The sequence below is a fragment of the Suillus fuscotomentosus genome, assembly GCF_016647785.1.
Source record: "Suillus fuscotomentosus strain FC203 chromosome Unknown F5891scaffold_126, whole genome shotgun sequence".
Lineage (NCBI taxonomy): Eukaryota > Fungi > Basidiomycota > Agaricomycetes > Boletales > Suillaceae > Suillus > Suillus fuscotomentosus.
Genome location: NW_024539638.1, coordinates 25,050 through 43,627, shown reverse-complemented (window position 1 = coordinate 43,627; position 18,578 = coordinate 25,050). Strand labels below are relative to the sequence as shown.

At 45.3% G+C, this 18,578-nt stretch overlaps 3 protein-coding genes across 3 annotated transcripts; 1 reads left to right on the top strand and 2 right to left on the bottom strand.

Moving 5' to 3' along the window:
* Window positions 1-6,221: 6,221 nt before the first annotated feature.
* On the top strand, window positions 6,222-7,487 carry F5891DRAFT_1211114 (P-loop containing nucleoside triphosphate hydrolase protein; the record flags this gene model as incomplete). The annotated part of the gene is made up of 4 exons (XM_041369186.1): window positions 6,222-6,741; window positions 6,804-6,937; window positions 7,001-7,287; window positions 7,340-7,487. 4 exons carry the CDS (start codon window positions 6,222-6,224, stop codon window positions 7,485-7,487), a joined length of 1,089 nt encoding a protein of 362 aa, XP_041218137.1.
* Window positions 7,488-8,131: 644 nt separating this feature from the next.
* Window positions 8,132-8,687, bottom strand: F5891DRAFT_1211111 (uncharacterized protein; the record flags this gene model as incomplete). Its single annotated transcript, XM_041369185.1, has 3 exons — window positions 8,132-8,423; window positions 8,476-8,523; window positions 8,575-8,687. 3 exons carry the CDS (start codon window positions 8,685-8,687, stop codon window positions 8,132-8,134), a joined length of 453 nt encoding a protein of 150 aa, XP_041218136.1.
* An 8,686-nt stretch (window positions 8,688-17,373) lies between these two features.
* F5891DRAFT_1197568 (uncharacterized protein) lies at window positions 17,374-18,106 on the bottom strand (the record flags this gene model as incomplete). The annotated part of the gene is made up of 4 exons (XM_041368506.1): window positions 17,374-17,666; window positions 17,728-17,791; window positions 17,846-17,994; window positions 18,055-18,106. The coding sequence occupies 4 exons, from the start codon at window positions 18,104-18,106 to the stop codon at window positions 17,374-17,376; spliced, it is 558 nt and encodes a 185-aa protein (XP_041218135.1).
* Between the last annotated feature and the right edge of the window lie 472 nt (window positions 18,107-18,578).

Below are 18,578 nucleotides of genomic sequence, written 5' to 3'. Positions count from 1 at the left end.
ATCCGGATGGTCCTAGCAATGGCAGCTCAGCGAAACTGGGAAATACACCAGGTAGATATAAAAAGCGCTTACCTGTACGCCAGCATCCAGGAAGAGATATACATGCGCGCCCCGCCCGGCTACTTGAAGGAGGACCAGCGTGGAAAGGTGTTGCGGCTGAGGAGGAGTTTGCCTGGCCTGAAACAGGCAGGATTCGAGTGGGCCGAAGAGCTATCGGGCGTGTTCCTAGCGCTGGGCTTCAGCAGGTCCAAGGTAGATCAGGCGGTGTACTATAAACGTACCTCCAACGAGCACATGGCCATCACGGTGTCCATGGACGACATGGCCGTAACGGCGAACGACGTCGCCCACATCCAGCGCTTCAAGTCCCAGCTCCAGCGACACTTCGAGATAAGTGATCTGGGAGAACTAAAATGGCTGTTAGGACTGAAGGTGACGAGGGATAGGAGGGCACGTACCATCACGCTATCGCAAAGGGCGTACGTCGCGACCATTGTCGAACGTTTTCGCTTGGGCGAAGCCAAGAATGTGCAGACTCCAATGGAGTCTACAACGACCCTGTCAGTAGAGCAAGGACCTGCTACCCACGCCGAAATTCAAGACATGTGGGACGTACCATATCAAAGAGCCATTGGCTCGCTGATGTACGCGGCCACCAGCACGCGGCCGGACATTGCGTTCGCGGTCGCGACGCTATCCCAGTTCATGAGGAATCCCGGTAGGGCCCATTGGGAAGCTGCAAAGCGGGCCCTACGTTATTTGAAGGCAACAGATGACATGGAACTTACTTTGGGAGTCACAGACGCTGGCCTGGAAGCCTTCGTCGATGCAGATTGGGCGTCCCAGCCCCACCGACATTCAATGTCGGGATACGTCGTCATGTTCAACGGCGCACCCATAGCCTGGAGTGCGAGGAAGCAGCCGTTAATAGCGTTGTCGACGGCAGAAGCTGAATATATCGCACTTACCAGTGTGGTGCGCGAACTCCTCTTCCTGCAGCTCCTCATCGCCGAACTCTACGACGCCCTGAACCTGCCGATCCCCATACACTGCGATAATCAAGCAGCCATTGCATTAGCATGAACGGGAAGTTCCAATCAAGGACGAAGCACATTGACTTACGATATCATTTTGTCCGAGGGCACATCAAGAGCGGTGTCTTCAAGCTTCTCTATTGTCCCACAGACGACAACGTCGCCGATGCCTTTACCAAGGCACTACCGCGTCCCAGACTGCAGAGGTTGAGGGGAATGATGCGTTTGGATAGCACTCGAGGGGGAGTGTTGAGAGCCGAAGAATCCGAGGACGGAAAGGCCGATAGAGGAGGATATGGGACTACGGCCGAAGAGTAAGGCAGCTCGAGGTGCGAGCGCCACCAAACGGAGATTCCAGACGACGTGTCAATGTCGGCTATCTTTTTTTATTCCTTTAGTATATGTTTTCATCAAAAGGCCAGCTGGCGCACTCACCATATAAAAGCAGCCATCCACCATCGAAACATCTCAGATTCGTAATCTGAATACTGAGATGTAAGTCTTCTAATGTAACGTTTGAGTACAAGTACTAACGTATACCGTAGCTTACCTGTCTAGGTAAAAACACTTGTCAATAAAGAGATTCGTAATCCGAATACTGAGATCTTACCTGTCTAGCCTCGCGTGAACGCCCTGCTATACTCTCAATAAGAGCCAGCTCTACCTGTCAATTTGTGTCAGAGACTCGTGAAAGGGTGTAAGCATCAGTGGCAAGTTTAGTGTGGACATGGGAAAGTCAGGAATTATGTTTGAACTTGAAGTTCAAGTTAGTACTACTACTAGTGTGACACCAATATTACCTGCTGATCACTGATATCATGTGCACCCCAATGCTCATATTCCCTACTTTATACACACCATGTTGTAACAGTTCACTCGACCAGGATGGCCATTCCTCCGAGTCACAGCTCAGAAAACAGCTTTAAAGATTCAAAAGCAACCTAACGATGAAGCCGACTTGAATCCTGGAGAACGGACCTCCGCAGAAGGTGCTGTTGCTCGCCATTTTTAAATTTGCCCATCTGACATCATTCAGATACCACTGGAGGCATGGGCCATTGCCTTGGTGTAACTTCTTACCTCACTCTCCTTATCGTTGGACGGCTCGTCGGTACAGGTATATTCCCAATACCATCCTCTACCCTTTCCGGCTTGGGCTCAGCCGGCGCCTCCTCGGTCCCTTGGTTAGCTTCTGGGGCCTCTTCGTGTGGCTTGAGTTCGGCAGCATGTTCTCTCCCAGTGGTGGAGAAAAAGTATACCTTGAAGTCGTGATCCTTGGGTTCAATGCCAGTGATTGTATCATAACTCCTTCGTCGAGGTTCTTGCTAGCAAGCTCATGTTTCGGTTCTGAATGCAATGACTCTGTTGATGTGATATAGTATTCTGGTTCTTGCTGGTCAACCCGTAGGTCGCTGCACTGAGTGAGAAGCTTGGAGATAGAGGATGTTTCTTCAAGACGGACACAAAGGAGCCAGAGAAGAAGATGCTTTCAACTGCAGCGAGTGAGGATGAAAGGTCAATACAGATGAGGTTTTCATTAAAAATGCCATCTGTAGTGGTAAGAAGTCAATCTAACCTAATAACCAGCCTCCATACAAATTTCCTTCATTCGAAGGAACATGTCTGTGTCAATTGTATCGACAACCAAAAACTCATTCAGTCTAGTGCTATCCTCTGCTAATACACAACCATGGACTATTGATTGAACCGAGAAGCATTCAGCAGAGGCCCTGGGCTTTGCCTTGACCTGCCAAAATTTGAAATCTTTGTCCTTCCATGGATGAGCGCCAACCACTTGATCATATAGGAGTGAGTGTGATAGGATAATTGATGTCCCCAACTGTGCAGGTAAAGATCAACAACAGCTTGGTGAAGATGGAACCAGCTTCCATTTGCAGGACGACACAATTATATCAAGGCAATCCATGAAACATTAGATTGCATTGGAGACTTGCCAGTCAACAAGCAACTCATAGCTGACTTTAAGGAATCTAAACTCGGTAATCTGAGAAAAAGTGCAATACTATTAGTGATGTCATTTGAGGGTTGTAGATGCTCAACGCACCATGTCACTAGCAGCAAGTTAGACACATCTTCCACTTGGAAATGATATATTGTTGGCAGCAAATGCGTGGTTCAAAAATTCATTCAATTTGATCAAAAACTAGATTGCCCATGTTACCTGCTTTGATGTCTGCAAATGATTTACTCCCCTGCCATGAACCAAGACTAAAGTGCTGTGCATCAGTTAGATTGGTCTGTTCGACCTCATTGGCCTCCAACAGATCAGGTAGATCTGATGAGCCTATATTCTGTGCTTTGAGGCAGTCCATCTTGCTATGGTTCAATTCTACATAGCTCCAAATACAGCAAAGCAGGAGATAGGCCTGTGGATCCAGATCATGCTTACAGCTCTTTTCATAAAGGATGGCAGTGGCATGATTTTTTCATTCAATTAGGAAATATTAGACTTAGAGAAATTTTGCCTGTTATAAACTATCTTCTCCTGAAAATCATTATCATTATGCCATTTACACCTATTCCTGCCTCAAAAAAAACACAAGGGTCTCCTAGAGTATGATAGCGACTTTGATTCCAATGGCCCTGACGAGGATAATACTCGGATCGAGAGACTTTCAGATGAAGAGGGACCTGACTCTGATGGCGCTGACAGTGAAGATGACAAGCTCAAGCAGTCACAGCCAGCGAATATAATCCTTACACCACCTCCCACAACATGACCGTGCATTGTTGTGCTAGGCTGATGGTTCACAACATCGCCAGTTTCACACCAGAGCCTCAAAATCCCAAACCAGGTGCATTCAGAAATCTGCAGGAGTCCAGGATATCGCGAAGGCTTAGAAGGTTCCATTTGTGAAGTTGGATTGCTGCAAGTTGACAAAGGTCAGCCGACGTATTCAAGCTATCGGCTTGACGACTGTGAATGGGAGCTATTGGGTTTGATTAAAGAAGTCCTTGCGGTAAGCATCAGTCACTGGCATCATGTTGCATGCACTACTTTTAGATTGATGGTCCTCACAGGCTGCGGCAGAAATCCAAGAGGCTTTTTCGGCTGAGTATTACCCTACCTTCTCCAGTTGGACCACCCCTCTACCATGAATAGAGATTGTATGCAGCCCTTTCTCCAGATGGAAAGGTGCTAGTCACTGCTTGCCAAAACAAAAATGTGTAAGAATAGGACATTCAAGCCATTCTCAAAGAAGTTGGGCTTGAGAACCTGTCTATTCCCACATCAGTAAACTACAATCTTCTGTACAGCTCTGCACAGAACCATCCAGTAATAGAGTAAAGTAAATAGACCAAAATAAAATCACATTTTGGGCAATTAAAATGACAAAGGCAGGATTTGAACCAGCAAGTAATTGAAAAAATAGCAGAATACATTAACCACAACACCACAGTAGCTCAAATATTATTGAAACAGGATGCTCCATATACCAATGTTACTCAAGCCTCATAATGTTGTCAGAAGTGAAAAATAGGTCTTTCTTTGGTGAATCATTACACCCTTAGTTTAGAGCAAAGCTTATTGATAAAGCTTATTAAAATCCATATATTTCAATAAGGGCAAATTGTACAACTTGAATATTATTGAGGCTTGAGCGGCATTGGTATATATATCATCATGTTTCAATAATGTCTGAGCTACTATGGTTTATTGGTTAATGTGTCTTGTTACTTTGATAGTGAGCATAACAGTTCAAACCCTGCCTTTACCATTTTAATTGCCCAAATGCTATTTTGTTTTGGTCTATTAAGCCTAACTTTTCTGTGATGCAACAAGCTTGAGGGCAACCAGCGAGTATCCTGTGCAGCGCGCCGTCCAGCATCTATTTATTTACAAAGGGTTTCCTTACTCACAGACTCCCTGACAGAAGTGCAGACATCTGCACTTCACTCGCTACCCACACAAGAGCTGTCCTCCTCGTCATAGCGTGCTCAGTTGAACCTGCTTCACCATTCCACCATAACACTGTGGGAAGTAGAAACAATGAATTTCAGTGGTTTGAGCATTGAACCAATGAGCCTCAATGTGCATAACACTGAATCCCTCAGCAAGTGTATTCATTGTTTCGGCTAATATCATAGATTTCATTGCCAGTGTGAGCACTCAGTGGTGTAAACAATGATATGTGACTATGAAATACGATCAATCAAACAATAAAATGTGGTGGTTAGGCCAATGAATTTTAATGGTTTGACACATGAATTTCAATGGATCACCAAAAAAAAAAGGGCACAACCTATGAAATAATATGGAGAAAACAACAAAATGTGATGGATTAGCCAATGAATCTCAATGGTGTGAGATATGAATTTCATTAGTGAAACTGACTTGGTGGAATTTTCATTCTTCCTCAGACATGGTAGACATATTGGCATTGGCACTGTCATATAACATTTGGATATATTTGCGTTATTGTTGATATATACAAATGGTCCTGTGGCCTACATAGCGGTTAACAATGCTGCAACTTTCATTACCGGAGGTCTTGGGTTCACATGTTCAATCCTTGCCAATGGCAAACTATGCTGCATGAAATGCCTGCATGTACTGATGGGCACCCAGGCTCCATACATAATCTGGTACTATATTCTTTTGCTAAATACATATACCCTATCAAATTCAATGGTTATGTTGTCAATAATCAGTGGCCACACCATCGAAAGTCAGTGGTTTACCGCATTGAATTCAGTGGCCATGTCAACAACAATCAGTGATTCAACCACTGATGTCCATTGTCTTTTTGGGGGATTCAATGGCCGTCGATTCATTGTGCTACCTCATTGGTTTCAGTGGCTCTCTCTATTGATTTTCAACGTTTTCTCCTACTTAAATTCATGGGCTTTCCTTTCCACAGTGATAACATCCTCATCTATCCTCACTCTGCTGTGTGAAATTTGAATTGACCACCTCTCATCCAGACGTGCACTCAGACCCACCACTCTTCAGCGACTCAAAGGCATAACCACAGGCCGGAGAAAACTTTTGAGGCTCATCAAGAGGATTTTATCATCCATCAGCTAAATGCTGCAGCCTGGGGCAGAAAGGTATGTACTGACTTTCTTTCGCATACTGTTTCCCTGATGCAATCCAAAGGAAAGATTGCTCTCGCTAGCGGTGACACTTAACACTCCCTTTTCCCAGATGCCTTTCAGCCAAACATGACTTTTGCTTTCGACTCCTTCAACATCGAAGACCTTCACAACGTGGACCAGGGCGTCATCGATAATCTTTTACCTTTGATGCGGTATCATCAGCACTCGTGGCATTTCGCCATTGGTTTAGGCGACGACCATGTAAGTCGCGGTGTCAGTCCGGACCATCCCATCCTCAGAGAAACACTCGAGCAGATGAACACTCTTTTGCGCGATGTCATTGCATCCATGGACGATGATACCCTCACAACTCTTGAGGATCAAGAAATGGACAAGACGGGTAATCATGGCGGTGATAAAGTCCTAGAGGCAATGTTAGCTATCTGGATATATGGCAAGGTCCCTCTCTCCCTTCCCGATTCCACAATTCCAGAGGCCATTCTACCGATCATCACATTCCCAGAAGCTACGGTCCCCCATAGCCATGTAGACCTAGTGCCAACTACTTCCTTGCTCCTTGGTCTTCCCATCCCATTCAATAATCTCAGAACCGTCATTCCAGAACTTTTCAGCTGGGATTCCGACGGTTCATCTTTGCAGAAAGCTGTGGTTGACGTTTTCTACGCTATCCCTCTCCGTGAAAGCAAGTCAGACTGGTGAAGCTATGGTCTGGGTTCAGTCGCGGTGAGCCATCGTATGCCGATGTGCCTGGGCAACACTACATGGTGATGGACTTTGACTGCATCCTGCAGTTCCAGAAGATCTTTCGGGGTTGTCTTGAGGTTCGTGGCCTCTAAAAATCTAGAGTGGCACATTCATATTGCGTTTTCTCTTCCTTGACCCAGGAGTCCGTCAAACTCTCGCTAACACATCCGGAGCTATATGAGGAGATGGGAATTAAGCCGCCAAAGGGCACCATCCTTTACGGGGTTGCTGGAACAGGAAAAACCCTCTTTGCCAAGGCAGTCACAAAGCAAACGTCCGCAACATTCTTGTGCATGGTCGGTTCTGAGCTTATTCAGAAGTATCTTGGTGATGGTCCCAAGCTTGTTCGCGCACTCTTTCGCATAGCTGAAGGACATGCCCCAAGTATTGTCTTCATAGACGAAATCGACGCTATAGGTACCAAACGGTAAACGACGCGTTTCACTTTTCATTTATGAACACTGACGCTATCTTTGAAGGTATGATTCAACATCAGGTGGCAACCATGAAATTCAGAGAACAATGTTTGAACTAATTAACCAGCTTGATGGCTTCAACACTCGTGGCGACATCGAGGTTATCATGGCCACAAATAAGATTGAGACGCTAGATCCCGCACTTATCTGACCAGGTCGTATAGACTGACAGATTGAATTCCCGCTGCCTGACCTGAAGACCAAGCGACATATCTTCCAGTCAGCTTTTCCTCTTCCCTTGCAAATTTGACGAAGACTGAATAATGACAGATTGCATATGTCACGCATGAGCCCGAGCAAAGATGTTGATCTGGAGGAGTTCATCATGGCCAATGAAGATCTTTCTGGTGCTGACATCAAGGCCGTCTGGACAGAGGCATGCTGGCTTTGCGGGTGACGAAAGCAGACTACACTGCTGCAAGGGAGCAGGTAAGTTGAATGTTCAAACTGAGGCTGACGTTGCTGAGTTGTTGTAGGTTTTGCACAGGAAGAACGAAGGCACCTCTGAGGCCTGTATCTGTAGCTTGTCCCTGTAGATTATCAATTCGCATTTTCATGCACTATTTACGAGCATTCTGCAAGGTGACTCTTATCTGCAAAACCCTCTGCTCGCGTCCACATTGTGACCTCACTATCTGGCCCCTCTATTCACAACTGGTGGGTTTGGAATTCATGACTTCAGAGATGCTACACTTATTGGCTACATGATAATCCGCCGACAACCATGCACAAGTGAAAAGTAAAAGTGCGCCTCCTCTTTGTGTTTTTCGTTTGCGATTATCACAATATTATTGGCTACCAGTGGCTACCAGACATCAACACCAGTTCTTGCCCATCACGAGTTTCATCTATGGGCCGATGATTTGAAACCTGCACGGGGAAATCGACCTGAATATCATCGATTTGTGGAGAGTACCCAAGAGATTGCTCGGTAACATTGGAGGGTAAATTGGCCACAAAAGGTTGGAAGTCTGCGAAAGAAACCATCTGAAAACGAAGAAAAGCAAAGGTATTCACCCTCACCTCAGGATCACCGCTGTCCTTGCTACCACTCTGTCCTTCATAATTGAAATGCAACACAGTTGAGCTTGATGGCGGTAAGAGCAGATGAAAACTCGCCTGCTAATGCAGTCACCGACCGCCCATAGGAAGAATAGGAATACCTGGCCTCTCGCATGGCCTGCTGCCTGAAGGGATTATGAAGTAATGCACATAGCATTGAGAACTTAGCCACTTACCTCTTGATCTCTTCGAGAAATGAATCCATGGCTCGTTTGCCTTTCGGCCTCGGTGCATTACCTGATGCGGTAGACTGGTCAAGAATATAAGCACAAGTAGATGTCGCTCGCATGAAGCAGTTCACATACTTCACCCTCATTAGACAGAACTGGGCTGTTGCGCGACAAAGACGGTTGATGTGCTAACAAATCCCGAACCAGCCTTCTGCTTATCCACACTTTCCCCCTCAAACACATCAACAGCGACACGTGTTTTCCTGAGAGAACTACTCAGACTGTGACCGTGACAATCATGATCTTGAATATCGAGGGCAACTGAAAGGAAGATATTGATATTGAATAAGATAATAGAGTACAAAAAAATAATACTCGCGTACATTCATGTTTGGCCTTGGGAGCCAATTTGTGTAGAAGGGTTAGGAAGAAGATAACTGAAGACCATGAAATGACCGCAATATGACAGCTAGGTAGGAGATCATACCTGCAAGTGCAATTAGATGGGATGGAGTTCACAAGTACCATCTGTGAGCTCATATCAAGTGTGTGCGCCAAGGACATTGATGTTGTCTTGAAAGTTTGGGGCTATCTTGACTTCGTGCTGGAGGATGAAAGCTACATCATTCTGTAATACTGCAGGAGAGTCCATCCACCCTTGGGGAAGCATGGTAAGACGAAGAGTACCGAGAGGTGTCTGGAAGGTCGTGATATCTCGCGATTCTTCTGCAAGATCCCAGTGATCGAAGCCTACAAATAAGTCCATCATTGTATAGATACCTTGCCCTGCTGATTGCTCAGCAAAATGCTCGACATATGGAAGGGTTGCAGCATCTTTGAAAGTGACTGAATTAAGCTGCTGGAGGTCATGTACGATGTGGACTGCTCCACTCTTCTTTGCGACACAAGACCAATGAGACTGGTAGGATGAGTTAGATGGCTCATAGACACCTGAGGCGATCTTCGATTGGATGAGCTTGATGACCTCGTCCTTAATTCCTGGTGGAATGAAGGGTTGGTGATGTGCCCATGGTGTGTGTTCGATGGTGGGGATGATTACAGGAGGAAAATACTCATCTTTGAAACAGCCCTTCTCCGATTTGTCCCAGGCAAGAGCCAACTCATTATTCATAAGCACTTGTGCCATGAGTTTCTGTTCTTCAGGCCAGAGGAACTCATTGCGAAATACTCCCAGTTCGTTCATGCGTTCTTGGGTGAGGCGTTTTCTGGGAATGAAGTCAGGTGGAATTGGAGACACGGCTGGAAGTGTTAGAAGGGGATCCTCGGGAATATGTCAGATTATGCGGGCATGGGCTGGCATGGTTGTTGCGACTGGCTTAACCTTGTTAGCAACCTTCTTATAGGCGAATACATGCCTTGTTTTATCATAGTCAAAGCAACTTTGCAGAAGATGTTCTGCAAGCGACGTAGCAGTGAGGACATGAACTGGAGGGTGATGAAAGGGCTTATCAGCAAGTGCTGCGGCTAAGGCGACTGAAAGAGCAGAGTTGCGAGTAGTTTTGATGTGAGAGGTGGGTGCAATGGAAGGTGCCGTGTAGAAGGCTGCAGAGGTGACAGAAAATGAACCTTGAGGCCATGGGCGTGGAGACGTTTGACATGTATGAACATTGCTATTGTTAAGAGGGTTGTGGATGGTGACTAGAACTCCATCATTAGTCTCAGTCTTCGATAATCTAACAAACTGCTGCCAAGGTCACCCTAAAAGGAGCTGATAGGGTGCATCAGATACTACATATGCATGAGCCCATGTCTTGATACCATCAATGTCGATCTCCAGCATTTCAACACATCCCCACATGTCTTGTGCTCCTCTGTTTGCAGTCTGCATTTTCATCCGGATGTGCTGGTTGTGAGGTGCCTGTGTCTTCTTCCATGTATCTTCTCGTATCACAATGATTTCCGAGCCTTTGTCAAGTAGACCGAGTTCCGAGTGAATGCCATTTAGAGTGACTTTGAGTTCGCGCAGTGGGGTCGCATGTTCGATGTTAGGTGGTGTTACATTTGTGAGTGTGGTGGTTTGGGAGTTTGCTGAGATGACAGTTGATGGAGCAGGGACTCTCTGGGTGCGACAGTGGTTCACAGTTTCACAGCGAAGATCAGGGCTAATGGCTAATAGGTCAGCAATAGTGAGGTTTGGAACACCATGTTCAGGATACTATGGTAAACACGCTGTGTGGCCTCTGGCAAGGCTGCTTTCGACTCATATGTGAAGGCTGGAGTCCTCTTGTCTTCTGAGTACTCGGCTTTCTTTTCATTGCTGATGCTTTTAGCAGGTGCGGGGTGTCCTTGCTGTTTCGACATGGCAGTTGGTTCATGGTGTTGTTCACCAGAGTCTTTGCTCGAGGAGTCGGACACGGCAGCTTTGGCTTTAGAGCATGTTATTGCGACAAAAACTCACCTCATTATCAACTCATGCATTGTGGCTGCACTAAAATGAGTCAATAGAACTGATTGCCACTGCGCAGCTCATTTATCATGGCTGCACTAAAACAAGTCAATAGAACTGATTACCACTGTGCAGCTCGGCTTGTAAATGGGAATTTTGTGAGTGTGACTATAGAGGATTTCTTTTTTCACCATGATATGTAGTACATTGATATCAATCTTCAGGCGCAGTGGAGCTGTGGGCTTGAAGCTTGCAAGAACCATGGCACGAGAACTGAGATGCACATGGGTGCCAGATACTGCTCCAAGGTCATTATAAGATTATGTGGTGGATGGATACATGTAAGATACATAATAGCAAAGCAGGAAGTGTAGATAACGAAATAGCACATTGTTCTTGTTGTTGTCACAAACAACAACAAGGTCATCCATTCTGGGTTTGAGCCACAGCGCCAGCCAAAATCGAGCCAAAACCAGCGGTCAGTGCATGGGTTGTACCGTTATGAAATTGGGTACCCCGGCTCGGCTCAGCTTAGCTAAATTTAGCTCAGCTTGGGTGGCTACCAGTTTTCAGCCAAGCTATTGGCAACACTAATCGTGCCTTTCAACCAAAATTTCAACCAAGTTGGCAATATCAGCAGTCACTTCCAACTGGTTGCTCAACTTTGTCTCAATGATGTTGGAATGAACACATTTAGGTTCCAAGTCAATTCAGACTGATCAAATCTGATTATAACAAGTGCAACCATCAACAATGCATATCTGAATCTATCTACATATAGTACTCCGCCACTGTACTATTACTTCTTTTGCAACTCCTTGTTGGCCGGCCACATCACTGCCCTTCTGTCAATGCATCTGGATCACCTGATGATGATATAGGTGTGAGTACCCCAGCCTTCTTTCCTCAGCCTTGTCAACCAAAGGATGATTGAGAAGCTACAGCTTGTGGCAAAACCTCCCTGGCGGGGATGGCAACAGTGGCAGGCACAATGGATGGGAATTCTGTGGCCGTGGTGACAGTGACAGCAGGTGTGACAGCAGGTAGTCCAAGTGTTGTAGATTCAGAAGTCACAGTGGGAACTGGGGTGATGATGGTTTCAGCTGGTGCTGCGGGAAGGGGCACTGGTGCAGCAGGAAGGGGTGCTGGTGCAACAGAAAGGGGTGCTCATACAGTGGGAGGGACAGCTGGTGTGGCCTGAAACATTATTGAACTGTAGATTATGGAAAGTATAAAATCTTCATTGGTAGTCGAAACATCTAAATCTGTGCAGCCTGCATTGGCGAGAGCCAAGTGCATTAAATCAGGTGTGAGATCATTGCCTTTGGCATCTGAAGTATGGAATGTGTCGCATGAGCATAGGCATGGCACAGAGTGAACACAATTTAGTTCCTGCAGGCTAAAATGAGGTGAATGACTCAAACGTGCAGGTGCCACAGTCTCTGCCAAAATGTTGTTTATCTGTGTCCCTGAAGTTATCGTGGTTGGACAAAAGTGTATTCACAAAGGCCATGTACCGGATGAGTCTAAAGTATCGAAGATTTAGAACTAGCCTTATTGCACCTCCAGGACTGAAGTCCAAGGATTCTTAGGGACTGCTGGAACCATCCGCAATTGGATCAAGGACTATGCGAGTATCACACGCCCTCTCACCAACCTCACTCGCAACAATGTCCCCTTTGAATGGACTCAGGAAGCTCAGGATGCCATGAACAAACTCAAGAATGCTATCATTAATTCCCCTGCCATTCGTCCTATCGACTACAGCTCATCTAATGAAGTAATTCTAGCTGTAGATTCGTCCTATATTGCCTGTGGGTGGATTCTGTCCAAGATTGACAACAATGGGAAATGACGTCCTTCCTGCTTTGGATCAATTACATGGAACAAACAAGAAGCTTGATACTCACAAGCCAAGATCGAGCTATATGGACTCTTTCATACCCTCAAAGCCACCAAAGTATGGCTCATTGGAGTCAAAAACTTGACCGTCAAAGTCGACGCCAAGTATATGATCAACAACCCTGACATTCAACCCACTGCAGCAATGAATCGTTGGATCGCTGGAATCTCTCTCTTCGACTTCAAACTCAAGCACATACCTGGAATAAAGCACGCTGGACCCGATGGCTTGTCTAGAAGACCACCAGCTCCTGAAGATGAGAGTGACGAAGAGTCTGCAGATGTAGAAGATTGGGTCGACGAAATCTTGGGCTGTGGATTATGGGTTGCACACGATTTGGGCATGGGGGGTCTCGAAGTGATGAACCACGCAACAGTACTGCATTTCGCAGAAACTTCGCACATATCTGATCTTGACCTTCCCTCCGATGATGCTTCCCGCGCTCGTGATGATGAACTGCGGACTTTACAAGGATACCTCGAGTCCCTCACACTTCCTCCCAATGCCTCAGATGCTTAGTCTCTCCGGATTCGTAAGCAGGCAGGCCATTATTTTGTCTTTGGTAATTGCCTCTGGCACAAGGATCCAGGCGGCTGTCATCAGCTTGTACTTTTCGGTCCTGACCAAACTCGCATCCTACATGAAACACACGACCGTCTTGGACACAGAGGCTTTTATCCTACTCGTCGCACCATAGTGGATCGTTTTTGGTGGCCTATGCTCAATAAAGACTTAGCATGGTACCTCAGAACATGTCACCAATGTCAACTCCGTTCGGTGGAGAAAGTCGTTATTCCCCCCATCGTTGCTGTTCCTGCCCCCCTTTTTCGCAAGGCATTTGCTGATTCAATGTTTATGCCAACCTCACATGGTTTCACTTACATTGTCCAGGCTTGTTGCTCCCTCTCCAACTGGCCAGAATGGCGAATGCTACAAAATGAAACTGGTCGCACTATCAGCTCCTTCATCTTCGAGGAGATATTATGTCGCTGGGGAGGTTTGGAGGAAATCGTTACCGATAATGGTACCCCATTCGTCGCTGCCATAGACTGGCTCTCTCAAAAGTATCATATCAATCACATTTGAATTTCCGCATACAACTCTAAAGCTAATGGACTCGTCGAGTGTTCGCACCAAACCATCAAGGACTCCCTCATCAAGGCATGTGATAGCGACATCACAAAGTGGCCTACACTCACCCCGCATGTCTTTTGGGCCGATCAAGTGACAACTCGCAAAAGCACTGGTTACACCCCCTTCTTCCTCGCACATGACATAGCCTTTGCTCCCATTCGACATTCATGCTTCCCGACATCTCTAACACCATTTCCTCTGCTGATCTTCTCGCCCTCCGTGCATGGCAGCTTGACAAACGAGAAGAAGACTTATCTCTTGCCCATGACCGCTTGTTGCGCAGCCACCTCATGTCAGTCAAAGACTTCGAATGTTGCCATGCCAACACAATACACCACTATAACTTCAAGCCCGGGTCACTAGTTTTAGTACTAAACAAGAAGATAGAGGCTGCTTCGAACACCAAATGCAAACCTCGGTACTTTGGGCCTATGCTCATCGTTTCTCGGTCCCAAGGAGGTTCTTACTGTCTCACAGAAATAGACGGCGCCATATCGAAGCTCAAATTCACTGCTTCGCGTCTGATTCCTTATTACCTGTGCTCCTCTTCTTCACTGGATGTAACACAGTTCATCAATGCTGCAGACCTGGCCGGAGTTGCACCTGATGGAGAATAGTTTTGTCGTTAGAGGATCAACTGGGACAGTTGATATTTCAAGTTGGGGGGAAGCCTGTGGCTTTGATGCTGGATGCTTGCTCGGACCCTTTGTGACACAGTACGCACTGCCTTCCATTATACTTCCCATTCATATCTCTATTTCTACCTTTGTTCTAAACTCACGACCAGGTTCCCTTTCCTTCTTTATGCCTTTGTTTCGACAACACCTCCATTCTGCTTGCCACTCACATACATATATATAGAGCCATGTACCTATTCTACGAGAGGATCGAATGACCATCCGTTTTCTATAGCTTCGTGATACTCGAATGAATCCACTCGAAAAGATAACTCATTTCTTGCCGCAGCCGTCACAATTCCCTGCATCAAAACCATTCCCCTTTGAACTCGAACTCAGCCTTACAGTACCATTAGAAACTTGTCAAGTTTTAATTGTTCTAGGAGCAACAACATCACAAGAGGTGTATGCACATTCTGGAGGTGCGATAGCCTAGAGTGTGATGCACAAGAGTATAAAACTCCATCATGACTGACAAGTAAATCAACTCTATGCAAATATTTTGCGAGATTACATTCTGACTACAAATTATAATATGTCTATTGCTACGCAACAAGTGTAACAAATCCATACAATAGACCACAATGAGTCAAATTGAAGATTTTTGTGTTATTTTTATGGGTTATATTCAATAAGACTAATGAGATTTGTTAACGTAGATTGAGAGGAAAGAGAGTGGATAAGGTTTCCCTGCTTAAGTAGTGAATCAGACTCAGTTGAAACTCCAATGAAAGGGGTTTTGATGCTTTAAGTAAGTAGGTGGCTGAGTGGATGGTTAGCAGACAGTGGGTGGCTGCCAGATGTGTCCATCGGAGTTTTGACTGAGTCTCATTCACTACTTAATGAGCAAAACCTTATTCTATTATAGTTCTTCCATCCATAGATCAAGTTCCCTGAAGTATATCATTCCCTTAAATTTACAAGTCATTGTACAAGTCCACAATGAACACACCTCTTATATATGATAAGACTTCTTTATTTGTATCACCAGCAGGTTCCATCCAATACATTTACACTTCTTCCATCACCTCCCAACAAACAGACCAGGACTTCTGAAAGGAGAAGTATAGAACACAAAATGACCCTGTTGAGTATGGAATTCAGCTATGTTCAAATGCTCATACTTAAGATTATGCTTGTGGCCTTCATTTTTCAAGGTGCCTGTGGTGTTCTGGTCCTCAAGTACACAAATCATAATTGCTAGCAGTTCGTTTTCTGTAACTTTGTATTTGTTCTGCCCCTTGTACTATAATCATGCCTCATTCTATTTGAATACAGCACACTGCACTTTTAGACATACACTAGTGATTTCATAGACAATGGTCAGAAAAGAATGAGACAAAAAGAGACAGATCAACCACATGGAAGTTGCCAGTGGAGTTGCAGACAGAGTGAAGGGAAATGTAGATGTATCCTACTGACAAAGACCCTCCTCCACTATTGTGGGAGTCAGGATGTTTATAGCCTTCATTTTCCGGGTCAAATATCTAATGCTCATCAACCTTGCATACCAGTGGAGTCTATTCATATCAGAAGTGTGGTAGGCAGTGGTAGGCATATGTAGCCTTGTGACAAAGGCAGAAAAATGTGATGGCGAAGTAATAATTCATAGGGAAGAAATTGTCCTTGTGTTGTTGGGTACAGAAAGGGACAGCTGTGAAGGCTGCAGCCTCGCCATTATTAGGCTCTACAAATGCAAGCTGTGAATATCACAATCTCGTCACTGGGACAATCTGCAGCCTCTCACAATGGTGAAGTTCAATGAACTTCTTCCAGTGGAAGAGGCTCATCAGTGCTCTCATGAGAAATCCATGCATTGAGGACTTCCTCAATCTCTTTATGAGTAATGCCTCCACACTTCTGATCTGCATCTGCATCAAGAAATTTGTGGCACCATGCCTGAACAAGACCCTTGAGCATGCCAAAGTAAGTTGTTGTACAATTCATTAATTCCGTGTTGCATTGTGGAATGAGCACCAGCCCTGACTTGTATGGAGCAGCCAAAGCACTGTAAAGAGTTGATTCCTAGTGGCTATACAAAAGGTGTTACCTTAAGACTCAAAAGTGCGAGTGAGATGTTTGTGCTGAAGAGACTGCCTGTAGGATTATCTCTTGATATAAAATGCAAGGGATATCTTGTTAAGATCGAGGATGAGAGAAGGAAAAGATACCTCAAGTACGTTCAGAGTTCCGAAGAATTGTCCGAAGTGTGTGGTATAGGTCTGACATTGAGAAACGAAGGTCTGAGGTTGCGCGAAGCTTCTGGTGAAACAGCAAGGTTTCCGGTAGAGAATACGGTGTTTGTCGAAGTATAGAACTCTGCGTAGTATGACTAGCAAAAGTTCATTGAAAGACTTAGGGATTTCAAAAGCAAAATGGCAGCAGTGAGGCCAAACAATCGTTCTGAATGAACAAAGATCGATTGTGTGAAGTACTAAAATCCAGAAGTGACTACTACTAACTATGACTTGAAGCAAGGGAAGTAAAGTGAGTTGCAAGTACCTAGTGAGCCAGAATATATCCTATGACGTGAAAGTCCAGAATCTGCATAGGCGAAAACTGTAGCGAGATAAGACATCTGAAATGTAATAAGACTCAAGGTGAGTCGCTACAAAGATATACTTGTAATAATGCACGAGGTGCATATCTATACGTATTAGCAAGGGTTTTCGATGTATGTGCCCCTAGACATAATCAATAACAGATAACCAAGTGAAAAATGCACCAGTGAAGTCAAACAGACAAGGGCAGGACATGGTACCGAGGATCGGAAAAGCTAGAAAGGCCTCGGAATTGGACAGACGACCTTCAGACGACTCGGACAAGCATGCGGAACTTTTCAGAAGATCGGAAGTGTGTTGAGGAATATAAAACATGATTATCACCAGATACGTGCCCAACGCCAACCTGAGTGTTACAGTGCCCATGTCCTCAATGGCCTGACCCCACTGTTCCATCTGGAGGTCTGTTTGCTTGCCTGTCGGCCCATCAAACATGGTAATAAAGTTGACAAAGATGTAGAACAGAGGTTCATCCACCATTGGCTCTTTCAATCACAGTTGCTGCATAGAGAAGGCGGATAGATATGTATGGCACAGTACCCTACATATAACAACATCAGCAAATCTAATCATGTTAACTTCGATCGTGACTCACAGTACCCTGTGAATGAACACCAGTGTTGCCTTCCATAATGATCTGAGCGTGGTCAAAGTCGATGAAGTAGCTGCGTCCATTGGAGATAATGAAGTTGTTGGGGCTAAGGTCTCTGTGTAGGACATTCCTTTGTACCATCACCTTGTGCGCTGAAAATAAATGGTCAATATTAAACTTCAAATTCTATACACTCAAAGACAGCAACCCACCCACTACAAAGTCATGAAAGGCAATTATTAACTCTCGTTTAGATAAGTACATGAATAGCGGCTCTCCGCATGGTGTCAAAAGCAAGTGTTGGTGGTATTTACAGTGAAATCCTGGGCTGAGTCTCATGAAGTTGTCAGATGCACACTGTGGAGTCAGGCTCTCCCTTGTACTCGACATCTCAAGCGGCCATGAGAGTAACCACATGAGGAATGCCCCGGACTATCTCAAGGACCTTTGCCTTGTAAGTTCTCTTCACATCCTCTACCCAACAATCCTTCAGTGCATAGTCTTGTCCATGCCGATCCCGAACATGATTAAAATGGTTCCACAGGAGAAAAGGCCCTGGCTTCTCCATAAGATGGATATAATGAGTAATTTTTCCCTCTCCTTGTCCTCTATCCAGCCTATCACCTTGCCCCCCAAGTCACATTGTGTTTCCTTGCATGACTCGTCGCACATATGCATGGTAGGATCCATGCCATATGCTTTACTGTTCACTAGTGACATGGTATCAAGCATATCA